The following is a 13,651-nucleotide window of genomic DNA, read 5'->3' as shown; positions in this document are numbered from 1 at the left end:
AACTGTGCTCGTAAATGATGATGAATTCTTTTTACATTGTATGCAAAGAGAACATTCTGCATATCTGACTAATGCCTTGTCCAGTGACGTGGCTCAGACAGCTGACCTGATTTATTGCAAGGTTTCCTGCATTGTTAAAAAACAATCTCTGACTCAATGACAGAGGCCCAATTAGGGCCATTCCTTTGATGCAGAAAAGGTCCATATACAAAAGAGACTCTGAATTGCAAATCCAGTTGTAGCCCGTCCTTGCTTTCCCCTAATCTAATAATGTGATCCATCATTTCTACGGCGACAGCTCTACAGCCCAGGCATAGGACAGAATCCCACAGAGGATTAGTAAGATGTTTGAATATCCATATATTTAGCCCTATTTAGAGAGAAAAAATGCATATTTAGAATAATGCACTGGGCTATTCTTTTACATTTCACCCGATTATACCTCACGAGATACTTCAATTTCATTTTTCCAGATTTAACTGTTACTGGTTGTTGGTAACCTTCTAAAAAGCACTTGACATCCATATACCTTCAAGACTCAAGGTTTTTTTTTGTCGACTAAAAAAAGAGGCCCGTTTCCTGCTCAGTGGTGGCGCTGTTGTTTGAGGGATGGCTCTGTTGCAGAATCATCCATTACCCTGATGAGCTCGCAGCCCCAGAGCTATGACAGCACAGCCACACGATGAGCGAGACAGCCGACTGCCACTATTTGTTCCACTAAAGCATTCATCACACTAATTACCCATGGTGCCAAACAGCTCCAGCAGCCCAGTGAAGCTTTGGCTGCTCGTTTGGAGACGAGGTGAGGTAGGGAAACCTCAGATGAGTCTAAACAGGAGGCTGTCCTCTTTTTTCTGGCTTTCCTGCACATAATTAACTTGGCACACCAGCAACTTGACAAATTGGAATGATGAATCTGGCCTCTATGAATAGATACAAATACATGATCAATCAAAATACCGGACAGTGTTCTCAGTCTGAGGAAATGTGGTGCTGTGAAGGACAAAAGAAATGTCTTTGCTGTGAATGACATTTGGTCTTCTGGTAGAAAAGTGAGAGGGAGGGTTTGTGTCTGGTGTGTTTGAGCTGCGAAAATGTAGAAGCAAGTCAGTGCTAAGTGGGTGGTGGAGAAAAAAGTGGTTGCAAAATCTCACCATTTCACAATTCAAGTGCCAATTTAAAAAAAAACAAAAACATTATACTTTATCCAATTTTCAATACATAATGCCTTTTTTCTAAAGGACTACACTTTCAGCCTGCTTTCGATAACTTTTCCTTCGATGCAGACAGATGCAAAAGCACAGTCTCTCTGAATTATAGTCATGTATGCCACCTGACCTTGGAAAGTACCAAGAAAGACTCTTTGGTTTCTTTAAATTTCTGTCTCATTCACACTTAGCCCCCAACTGTCCATGTCCCTTCTGGCCTTCACACTGCCGTCTGAACTAATGTAGCATCCAGTACATCAAAACATCCCAGCATTACCTCCCCGCAGTGGCCACAGATCAACTGATCAAGCACAAAGAAACTTCCTAGAGACAGCAAATCCTCCCAGCCTGCCTCACAGCTGCATTTTAAGAATATCACTGCATCTCACTAACTAGGGCAAGAAAAACCACCAGCATAAATGACACATGGCCAGCCACATGACAGCTGTTAAAACACTCAACTAATTCTTTGATGCCATGTTGAAAAAAAAAAAAGCCTGTCATGAAAAGTGAGTGTGTTTGAAATTCTTCATTTCCTGATAAATAATAATAATAATAATAATAATAATAAAATCACACCTGTAATATTTTTTGCATTGTTTGTTATGTTAATCATAAATATTGCTCTCTATATATTTGTATTCTTAACTTCACTATTTATTGTTAGTTACTGTGATTCAGCTTCTTGTACATTACAGTTAAAAACTATAGTAATGTACTATAGTAATGCACAAAAAAATCACACTTAAGTATATTATCTTAAAGTAAAGTTTGAATTATGTCTTTATCCTCTTCCATTCCACTTAATTAACCACTTAGTGCCTCCACCCGGACGGTAAGGTGTGCACAGCGCCCCCCTGGGAATTTATTTGGCCTTAACACCTGAAAAACAAAACACAACAATGTAAGAAACTCATCATGTTATTGCCCTCATTATCCATGACTTTAGAGACTGGACAATAAAAATATTTTGTAATGGCATAAACAAACCTGTCAAACTAATTATGCGATCCTTTCATTCGAAAGACCTCTATCAGCATCAACTGAAAGGCTACCAGCAAATATGCCTCAAATTTTGCACTTAAATATTAAAATACTGCAAAATGTTACAATAATAATACAGTCATCTTTAGTTCTCTTATGCATAAACAGGTCAGAAATGTGTGCAGTCCACATTAAAAGGTTTGACTAAAGCATATGTCTTGTTTAAAATGTTATCTTATTTGATCAGTTTCAAAACTGTTTACAGTTCAAAGCTGAGTTGAGTTGATTCTATCATTTACAAAGCAATGTGGGTTAATCTCATACGAGATAATGAGTGCTAGTCTGAGTGAGGTCAAAGGTTAAGTAGGATTTTGTACAATTCCTAATGAGGATCCCAACATTTCGCCAGGATGAATCTGTTCATGAGTGAGACGAGCGTTAGCGGTGCGTTATAACTGCACACTGACCTGTAGCACAAAGTGTCTCTCAAGCGTGAAATCCACCTCATGAAGAATTCTGCAGTTGGCCTGAAGGAGTCAGAGGTCAGCTGTCTGGGGTTAATAAAAGGTGAGAGATGGTTCAGCGGTCACAGGTGAAGCAAAAGCTGTGCCGTGTTAATCTAACTCACTAACTATTGTTGCTCTCTGACCAGGATGTGAACCGGCTAAAGAGCCGGCTAAAGAGCCTAAGAGGTACCAGCTTTGTTTCAGTGGCTGCCAAGGTTCACAGCAGGGTGACAATCTACAGGCTCTCTTTACTGTCCAGCATCTATTACCAGAGACATAAACATGAAAAGGTTTTAGTCACTAGTTACTGTAAAAATTACAATTGCTATAAATGATAATGTAAGATACTGATTTTAATATTAATTGTTGCTCCGGTTCAACAATCTGTAGCAGAAACTTCCTTGTTCTTTAACTGTAAAATGCATGAAAATCAACTTTTGCTCATTTTTTAAATGTCTTGTTTTAATAAGTAAAACTTTGTTGTTAACACTTCTTATTATAGTTTAATTTAACATGTAAAATTCAGTAAATGTCTAGTGTACATCTGCTTATTCACAGAAACTTGATTCCCACTGTATTCAGGTTAAAAACTCTAGAAATTTTATTCAAGATGAAGTTGTTCTGTGTGTCAGAAAAGTTGGATGTATTCTCAAAAATAAAATTTAAAGCAAACTAATTGTGACAGGCTTGCACTTTAGACACTTCCCACACAATTGCAGTCAGAAGAGTCACGGGGATCATATTCTCTGTATTCTCCGGAGCTTACTGTGATTTTTTGGTGTTAATTGTTTTTTTTTAACAAAAGCACATTGAGCTTATTTTGCAAGATTGTAAGTAAGTTATCAGATATAAAATTCTAGGTTGTTGATAAGTTTGATAAATATAAGGTTGAAACTTGTGTAACTGGATTAGGTTTCTTTTCAGAAAAATCTGGTTAGACACAAACTGTGATTAATTCTTCATTAGTATTTAAACAATCGAAATATCACAGGGATATAGGGACTATCCTTTGAAATAAAAGTGGATGCACATTTATTCCACATAATTAAATAACTGGTAGAAGCTAGATGTAATAATTAATTTGCTTTCCGCTCACAAAATGGCAAATGTTTCTTTCTTTTCCAGAAATCATGCTAATGCTCATGTATATTTCACTTTTGAACTTAGGACTGGTTATATGCTGACCATAACCTTTTCTCCACATGCACAATCCCTTTGTTTTTATTTTATTCTGATTATTTTTTTAAAATATTGATGTATTTTGCCTCGCCCAACCACATCCAGACACTACACATTTCACTTTGCTGTGGGTACAGTTCAGATATTGAGTTGTTATTTTGCAGGTAAATTGGACAATTTGATTTGCAATGGTTTGTTTCTACATCATGGCCTCTGGGTCAGGTCATGACATTTCGGAATCTGCACACTTACACACAGTCACTGCTAAAACACAAACAGAAGACATCCACTGCAGGATCTGAAAGGCTACCGTGCACTTTTAGCTCACAACCATTAATCTTGTTACCGTAATGACTTTACACCACACCCATTCACTGCCAAAGCTGAGAATACTACCGGATATTCCTAGAATACTATAATGTGTGCTTTTCTAAAAGCTCTTTTGGTCAAGTAATTCCTTGACAATACGCTTCATCATATTACCTGCTGAACGTAGTTTTCTCATGTCATATAAACTCATCAACCACCTTCACACTATATTTTTTTCAGATTTTAGCTTGACCAATGTTTGTCATGTTCAGAATTATAAGAGCAAATTTTCAGTAAAGTGACATCAAGCTTGCATTAGAAACATTCTGCAGATTTCTGAGCAGGAAGCCAGAGCTGCCTCCCACTGCACTGCAAACAGTCATATCCTGGTGGTTTTGCCCACACAGCAGGTCTCTCCTGGCCAAACTCTCCCTCATTTTGTTTCCAATTAGCTCGCTTTCAGCTCCCCCACTGGTGATAAGTCATAAAGGGCACCAGATCACCAAAAACAGGAGGGATTTATCATCTGTAAACTCCTAAATCTGTGATTAATATTAACCGGACCCATCATGAGGGAGAGCGGGGGAGGGGAGAGGTCAGTGAAATAAACAGTGTGAAGGAATGCATCATCCACATTCAGTGTGGTAAACACTTTAGCCTTGACCTTCCACTGCTGATTGGTATTGGACATCAGCCGTGTGTTTTGTTAGCAGGCAGGGCAAGGCTTGTTTTGTGTGCGAGCAGTCGCTGGATGACTGCAGCTCTGGCCGTCTGGAAGAACGTGACAGCACACTCAGCCTCAGGACTCATGGAGCATGAGTCAACAGTGAAATGGCCATACAGACATTTTTACATGGCACTGACTTGCCATCAAAGACATCCATGGACATCAGACTGATTCCATTTGAGAAATCCACAACAAATGAAAAGAATGGTTGTGCTACACGTAAATACACCAAAATCAAACAATGCAACTGTATGGAGACACACAGCAACACTGAGTTTAATACCATAATCAAAGTCACCAAATCTACTCTGAAAAATGCAGTAGCTTTATGGATATCAAGTAGCGTATGCGCCAATGCAGCTGCTCTGAGTGAAATTCAATAGATCATGAACATGAGAGACAGAAAGGGCAGAGGCGCATGTGAAGGTGTCATCTCTTCAGCTAGACATGTAGCCACTGGTTTTCTTGTATATATTTAATTCCCATATATCTTTGTATTATTGCTATTTGAGGAGGGATAACATCAGTTTATTTATTCGGTTTGTTTAATTTATATTTAGAATAGATTTTACAGCCTGTGCTAAAATAATAATTTTTGTGTGTTTATACTGAGCATTTCACAACAATCTTTTTACAGTAAATCTGCACTGGAAGTGAGGATGTTTGGCAAGTTTACTGATGAAAGCTAAAAGTCCAATATGTATCTCACCCATACATAAACTAACTTGTAAACGTTCTCTCTCAAGAAAGAAAGAAAGAAAAAAAGAAAAGGTTTTAGTAATTTCTAAAAATGTCTTCTTATCTGATTAGTCATTTGGTGTGAGTGGATGATTACGTGATTACAAAGTCCACAAAGTGACTGCAGCTAAGACAGGGCAGAGGAGAGGTGCATTAAATGTATTGTTTATAAAAGAAATGTATAAAATCTATCTCTTTTTGTGAGTGAAGTGGATCTAAAAAAGGGAATTTTTCTGCGTAATTTACTGACGACACTAGGTGGCATCAAATAACTGCATTTAGAATCTGAATTGGCCCCTTCGGGGTCTTCGCGGGCAGAAGCAGTCTCTTTATGTACCAGTATAACATGAGTACTCATAATATACATTATAGGTGATATGATGCAAACTGTGGTTTGACCGATTCACGGCAAGTAAGTAGTCATAGTGCAAAAAACAAAATAAAAAAAACAAACAGAAAAAACCCGTTCGTGTGCGCACACATGAGAGAGAGAGAGAGAGAGAGAGAGAGAGAGAGAGCGATTGGACAGGGAGGGAAAGCAGAAAACATAACAGGGAGGATGTGAACTCTTACCCTCTTTAAAGTCAGCTGAACCCCCGCACTGCTGCTCCGAGACCAGCTTCTCCACGCGTTAACTCCGCCCCAAACCCGCGTCACCGATTCACAGCCGGTGACGTGCGGGCGCATCACTCTCCTCCTCCGTCCCGGAGCAAAGCATCGTCAAAATCAACATCCATCACTCCCCCTCTTTGACTCTCTCTCTCTCTCTCTCTCTCTCTCTCTCTCTCCCTGATGTCTTTTTAATGTAACTTCTTACTGATCGGGAGAGCAGGGAGCGTCTGGAAAGCCTGGTCGCGTGACTCCATCCCTAATGAAGGATCTGCTCGCACGGCATTCTGTTTAAAGCTGGACACACAGAACAGAAAGGATCAGATTGTATATTTTGGGGATAACGTTTCCTCCCTGTGTGGATGGCTCCGTCTTTATTTCCCCCCCTCTGTGGATGCTATAGCGCACTATGACGGTTTGAATGAAGCTGTCTTTTTGGATTTTGTCCGCGCCAGCAGCTGCTTCTGGGTGACTGCTCAATCTTCACTTGTGAACTCGTTTTAATTTTCTGCCGTTATCCTATGAGCTCGCTTTTATTTATTTTATTTGAAATTGTATTTCGTTTCGTCAAACAATGCCGCAGTTTCCCATGACTGTGTATTAGCTATTGATGCCGACAGTACGTGTGAGTTAATTATCGCGTAAAAACGAAGTTGGGCGCAAAAAAAGTTTTGGAGAAAGTCGAAATGGCGATGGTAGCGTGGAGAAACACCGAGGCGGTCGGGGACTCTCAGGGGACTCTTTCCTCCCCGGTGTCTCAGGTTGCACCTCTGTCTCTGCCCGGAGAGCTGACGGGACACATGAACCCGGCGCCTTCTCTGGAAATACCCCAAACAGCAGCTGCACCTCAGGGAGCACCGCCGTCCAATCCGTCCGGCAACACCGTCGCGACCACCACCAACAATAACAACAGCACCTCCTCTTCCTCCTCCTCCTCCTTGTCCATGGACAAACAGCAGAGCCAGCAGATCGAGTGCATCGTGTGCGGGGATAAATCCAGCGGGAAGCACTATGGACAGTTCACATGCGAAGGATGTAAGAGCTTCTTTAAACGCAGCGTCAGGAGAAACCTGAACTACACCTGCAGGGCCAACAGGAACTGTCCCATAGACCAGCACCACCGCAACCAGTGCCAGTACTGTCGCCTCAAGAAATGCCTCAAAGTCGGCATGAGGAGAGAAGGTACGCGCTGGCATCAAACTGTTATTACTGGTACTATCACATCCATAACACTTTCACATGCAGCACTCTTTTATGTTTGAACGCATATCTGCCCCATATCTAGTTGTGTGGATGCTACATATGTGTAGCCTAGCTTATGTTTACATATTTCTTTGTGGACCCAGGAGCCTTACCATCGCCACATGTTGCCTTTGTTTGACACTAGGGATATTTTATTCATTTAATAATGTCTATATTTTTTTTTTAAATACGCGGTGTATAATTATTTATTTTGTCTCGGGTACTATAGCTTTATATTGTGTAGACCTCAGTGTGTAATATTACACATTATTACAGATGTTCCCGCTAGCATCCTGTAGCATGTTAGGTGCACTATTGTTGCTCCCCTTCCGCTTTATGTCCATCATCCCCGGTGAGTGTGAGTCTGCAGAAGCTTTAAATGTCAGGAGTTCACATTCGGCAGTAGATATATTTATTTAACTTTAGTTTCAGTGCCTTTTTTTCGTTTAAATTGTAGCCATAAAAATGTAAAATACATTTTTAAATGATGTGCTCGTGCGGACCATGTGTGTCTGCTCTTATTCATTATGCATGCTTTTCATATACAGCACTAGGCCCAGACCGCAGCCTACACTAGTCTACTAAGAGTCTGCTTTGTTGTCTAAATGTGAAAGTTTATTAAAGTTTAGGCTATTAGAGATTTCACAGCCAAAAAATAAATAATTAAGTTACAATAAGCCTACTCACTTGATGATATTAGAGAGCATTAACTGAAAACGGAATCTGGGCTGTGAACTGGAGCAATTATACATTTGAAACAAAAAAAATGCAACGCTACTGAATACCCAGAAACACGCTGAGAAAAAGAAAAGAGGGGGGGAAAGGAAAAAAAATCTCACACGCCATTATCTGCAGGTTGTGCTCTAGATCTCCCAACACCGAGCTGAATGTGACATTTCTTTCCAGGAGCTGTCCACAACACTTATCCATGTCCACTTCTGAAGAGCCAGCCAACCATAAGCTAGCTCACTACTGACATTAGAAAGGAATCCCAGCCTAATCTGACTAAAATAAGCGCGAGGTTTTAATTCACACATGCTGTTGTAAATGACGTCCCGTGCGTGATGTCTAGTTTTAGGGTTCTTTAAATGTCATCTTCGTTGTTTTAATCGCCTTCTAGCGTGATGTGGCATTTCTGCCGTTTCTTTCTTCCAGCTGTCCAGAGAGGCAGAATACCAACCCAGTCATATCACGGCCAGTTTGCTCTGACAAACGGGGATCCTCTGCAGTGCCACTCCTATCTGTCGGGGTACATCTCTCTGCTGCTGCGGGCCGAACCCTACCCGACCTCCAGGTTTGGCTCTCAGTGCCTGCAGAACAACAACATCCTGGGCATTGAGAACATCTGCGAGCTGGCGGCTCGGATGCTCTTCAGCGCTGTGGAGTGGGCCCGCAACATCCCTTTTTTCCCGGACCTGCAGGTGCCGGACCAGGTGGCCCTTCTTCGCCTCACCTGGAGCGAACTGTTCGTCCTGAACGCCGCCCAGTGCTCCATGCCCGTCCACGCCGCCCCGCTACTGGCCGCTGCTGGTCTCCACGCATCCCCAATGTCTGCTGACCGGGTGGTGGCCTTCATGGACCACATCCGGGTCTTCCAGGAGCAGGTGGAGAAGCTGAAGGTGCTGCACGTGGATTCGGCGGAGTACAGCTGCATTAAGGCCATCGTGCTGTTCACCACAGGTAAACTTTACCTTTTCACCCCCACACACGCTGTGGCTGACATTTTAGCGAAATCACGCAAGCTTAAAATCTAAGGAGAATTGTGCCGCCACCATCACGAAGAAAACAACCGCTATCAAAATTAAAATCCTAATTTAATTAAATAAATTATTTTCCAAATGTAGCGAAAACAAAATTAATGCGAGCGGACGAGAACGTTACTTAAAAATCGCCCGAAAAACGTAGGAATAAATATTTCCAAAAAAACGACAGAAAATCTTATAAAAATAATTTTACAGATTTTTTTTTATTGCTCGTGGCATAATAGTTTGCATAACACTCGGTAACTGTGCGTTCGGGGTTGGGGAGGGGGGCTAAAAAGAAAAATCAATAATTTGTATTAAAACTCTGAAACACCTTAAAAGCAAAATCTATATAAAATAATTCTTTTGCAGATTTTAGTATGATCATAAGTCTGATGATCCTCTGATATCGTTATAAACGGTCATTAAAAAAGGAATACAAATCATATATGTTGGATTTGCTCTAGAAAAGTACTCCCTTGAAACCTGAGCCAGCTGCTTTACCTCTGATAGAATTCATAGTGAACTTAAGTGACCTCATACAGTTGTCAGATCTTGAAGCAACAGTTTATCTGCATTAAAATAATACTGAAGAGGAAGTGTGAGTGAGTGAGTTTGATGGTCTTAAAACGGCATCAAATCCTTACAGCCCTTAAAATATGAAATACTCTGCCTGAATAGGCTATGCAAATGGGTTTGAGTTAAACATTTGACAGCATCTATATTCCACTGCTGCTTCACATAAAAGGTGCCTCAGCAGAGTGATTTATTACATACATATATATATATATATATACATATATATATATATATATATATATTTTTTTTTTTTTTTTTTTTTTTTTTCACTTGAAATTAATATATATATATATATATATTTTTTTTTCACTTGAAATTAATATATATATATATTTTTTTTTTTTTTCACTTGAAATTAATATATATATATATATATATATATATATTTATATATTTTTTTTTCACTTGAAATTAATATATATATATATATATATATTAATTTCAAGTGAAAAAAACTTGTTTTCAGGCTTAAAATTTAGAGGGGTTTTTTTATTTTAAAAAGAAAATTTTTATATTTAAATCTTGCCACTGTTTTAAAAACGATCATAGCATGTAAATGTAACTGCATAATACATTTTATTCTTTACATCTTTAAATTTGAAAATATCTTCATAAAGAAGCTTTTTTTGTACTGTTCATAAAGCAATGGGAACTATTAGTTGACTTTGCAATGCAAAATGTATGCCAGTTTCTTCACAGCCTTTTAGATGACAGAGGGATGTTTGGTTGTTAGATTGTGAGTGGGTTCAAAAGGACAAGTAGCAGCAGAGTAAAAAAATAAACAAAGAAGGTTTCCTATTGGTCTATTTTAGTCCCCGTGAGCATGTGAGCACATGTGAGCACGTGCCTTTTAAACTGGGACAGTCCTGCTTTAACCCCTGTTTCCAGCCGGCCTGCAGTTTTACAGTACAGACAGAAGAGTCTGGTGTGCGTTGAAATGCAAATGACTCAGAGCAATCAATGCTCTTGCCGTGCTTCCTTCCTTTTGTCTGGGCCCTGAGTATTCTTTTTTTTTGATTGGATGAGAGCAGTGGCACCATTGTTGATCCCAGATGGCATCAGATTGACAAACCTCAACTATTTGCCTATATGTTTTATTTTCAACCTGCCACTGCGCTCTTACAGTATCCAATTTTACATTTTTAAACCTCTACATTTACCCAACCATGTCTGACTAACTAGTTTATTGGGTGTTCTGTGTTTATGGTTGATGGTTCTGATACCATCTTAGTGAGGTTCACTCAAATCTGTTTACAAAGTAATAAAATATTTAAATGCATCCACTAATATTTGGCATTCTGCTGCCCTGACCTCTTCTTTAATGTCTTACCCAGGGATTTAAATAATATCTGTAAATAGTAATACCTACAGATTTTTGTTTTTTCTGGTGCTTTTTTGACTTTCGATCACTGTAACTTTTCATCTAACTCCACATTCAGACTGTACCATCGCGAGTTTTGGTGATTTTGTATTAACACTGAATAAACGTGAAACTGAAGTATTTTTCAGATGCCCAGTTGAACCACTGGTCCTGACCTCTTCTCTTCTGCCTATTTGTTTCTGTGTTACATTCTCTCTGTAGATGCTTGTGGTCTATCAGATGTGGCCCATGTGGAGGGTCTCCAGGAGAAATCGCAGTGTGCTTTAGAAGAGTATGTGAGGAGCCAGTATCCCAACCAGCCTAACAGGTTTGGGAAGCTGCTGCTTCGCTTGCCTTCCCTCCGCAGCGTCTCTTCTTCTGTCATAGAGCAGCTTTTCTTCGTCCGTCTGGTGGGGAAAACACCCATAGAAACTCTGATAAGGGACATGCTGCTTTCTGGTAGCAGCTTCAACTGGCCTTACATGGCTATTCAATAGAGAATAAAAGCTGCTGTGGTGCTACTAAGGTCAGGAAGGGTCCCACTTTTCAAATCAAGTCATTTCAAATAGTAAAATCTCTGTTGATTTAAACAAGAGAAAAAACTGCCAGTGGAATTAAATTCTCTAAAGTATCTTAAGGGTAAAAATGTAATTTAATTTGCTTTTTTTATCATACCGGAGGTATTAGCTGCCTTATTTTCCATTATGCCACTTTTAGAGGGGTCCATAAAATACAGGAAATCTACCAATGACGAAATGATCTGACTGCACTGGCAGAAATTTTCACTTGTTTAAAGGGAACTAATGTCAGTAAACGAAATGACTGGTTAAGATGGACATCTTTTTGCAGTGTGGTGACCTCTCACAGTCTATGGTTTTTGGGATAACAAACAATATTTATTGGACCTGTGTGTATATTTATCGTGCTTGTAAATTATGTTTTGGATCCTTTTTGTTTTCTTTTTTTTCCCTTTTTCTTTTTTTTTATGTTTTACATATTTTTACCCCAGCTAGTGAGAAAACTGCAGGGATCGTCTTGTGTTGATCTGTTTTTTGTTGTTGTTGTTGTTGTTGTTTTCATACCTTCCAGACATAGCACTTTGGACTAAAGGAACATTTCAGAAAGATTTAATATGATTGTTTGAAACCCGACTTCTTCTGACTTCAACCTTTTTGCTCGGTTGCATAGAGACAGAAAGGTGAGATTGATGCTTTGTTTTAGTTACTTTGTTTTCTTATTCTGGTTTTCTTATTGACATGCAAAGAATGAGAACAGCAAAAACATTTCAGAGCTGCACTTCTCATGCTCAGTGTTCGGTTGCGCCAAGCGTTAGTCATTTCTTCGTTATACTTCTTGGCTAATACGATTATTTCCCTTTTGCCATAATGTTCCAGTTAAACTCTTTAAAATCCTATTTCAAAGCAATTTGTCTCTCCCGGATTTTTGTCACACTTCAACTTTTCTGTTTTTTTCCTCATCTGAACTGAGAGGCTAATCATGGCAGTGAGCTGACTGTTGGATAGCTTAATCCAATGTTTTTTATATTTAGAGGGGTTAAAGTCTAAATCATATTCCCGTGACAGGTAAGAAGAACACGAATGACACTACGAGATTAAGGACAAATGCATTACCAAATACTTCTAATGAATTTATGTTTCCTGGACTTTTACACTGACTTCCTCAGAGATTTTAAGAGCACTGGGTCTATAATAACTACAATCTCTTAATTTCCCAGGCCAAGAAACAAATTTATTTCAGTATAACTCATGCATTAATGAGCCCAGGCCACTTAATGGCACAACAGACCACTGCAGGGTATTGCTGAATTTAGAGTGTATGTGCATGTGTGTGTGTGTGGGTGTGGGTGTGAGTGTATTTGTGTTTACTTCTTTTTGACAACCACTCTGATGTACTGTGAAAGCATATTGGTTAACATATTGGTACCGTATTAAATTATAACTCAAGATTTATAAATAAAGTGTATTTGCTTTATTTCGTCATTTCAGCTCAACAGTGTTCATGTTTGTCACCTTCCAACAGGAATCAAGTGTGTTTACACAAGGGAGCGCATCCGTTATAATTTTGATTTTTTTGTACTGCAATGGAGTAAGGAAACGTAAGCCAAGTGGAGTCTGTCTGGTGTTCTGGAGCCCATTTCTTACTATAATATTGTCACTAATTGGGCGTTTTAATCAAACTAATTGCTTCCACTGACAGTGATAGCTTTATGTGAATGTCAGGTTGTATTTACATTTGCCTTATTTAACAACCTGCAGGAAAACAGTTAACTTTTCTCCTGCACTTATCTTATATTGGGCTTGATCACTCAGTTTTAACATCTTTACAACTTAAGAAAACACCTAAAGGGAGGGAACAAAGAGTGTCACGTTACATCCTTTTCTTGTAGCTTGCAGCTTGTAGCCTGTAGCTGTGCTTTTTTTTTTTTATATAACTTATTAATAGTTTTA

General features: G+C 39.2%; 1 protein-coding gene and 1 long non-coding RNA gene across 3 annotated transcripts; one reads left to right on the top strand and one right to left on the bottom strand.

Annotated features, from left to right (window-relative positions):
• Positions 1–1,986: 1,986 nt before the first annotated feature.
• LOC147338595 (uncharacterized) lies at positions 1,987–6,411 on the bottom strand. Its single transcript, XR_015131282.1, has 3 exons — positions 6,225–6,411; positions 2,660–2,743; positions 1,987–2,090 (listed from the first exon to the last, which is right to left on the bottom strand). It is a non-coding gene; the product is annotated as an uncharacterized LOC147338595 (long non-coding RNA).
• LOC147338594 (COUP transcription factor 2-like) lies at positions 6,379–13,175 on the top strand. 2 transcript variants are annotated; one of them, XM_086308702.1, is made up of 3 exons: positions 6,379–7,442; positions 8,658–9,182; positions 11,406–13,175. In XM_086308702.1, exons 1-3 carry the CDS (start codon positions 6,947–6,949, stop codon positions 11,678–11,680), a joined length of 1,296 nt encoding a protein of 431 aa, XP_086164828.1. In that variant the 5' UTR covers positions 6,379–6,946; the 3' UTR covers positions 11,681–13,175. The 2 variants fall into 2 exon arrangements, with proteins under 2 accessions (XP_086164828.1, XP_086164753.1); XM_086308627.1 differs by having other exon boundaries at positions 6,379–7,472.
• Positions 13,176–13,651: the final 476 nt, after the last annotated feature.

This window comes from Aulonocara sp. 'chitande type north' Nkhata Bay, linkage group LG1 (genome assembly GCF_057382095.1).
Source record: "Aulonocara sp. 'chitande type north' Nkhata Bay isolate Kocher_YH1m ecotype deep benthic linkage group LG1, A_spYH_male_GT1.1, whole genome shotgun sequence".
In the NCBI taxonomy this organism is placed as follows: Eukaryota; Metazoa; Chordata; class Actinopteri; order Cichliformes; family Cichlidae; genus Aulonocara; species Aulonocara sp. 'chitande type north' Nkhata Bay.
The sequence above is the reverse complement of the archived record's forward strand: the minus strand, read 5'-3'. Positions and strand labels throughout refer to the sequence as shown.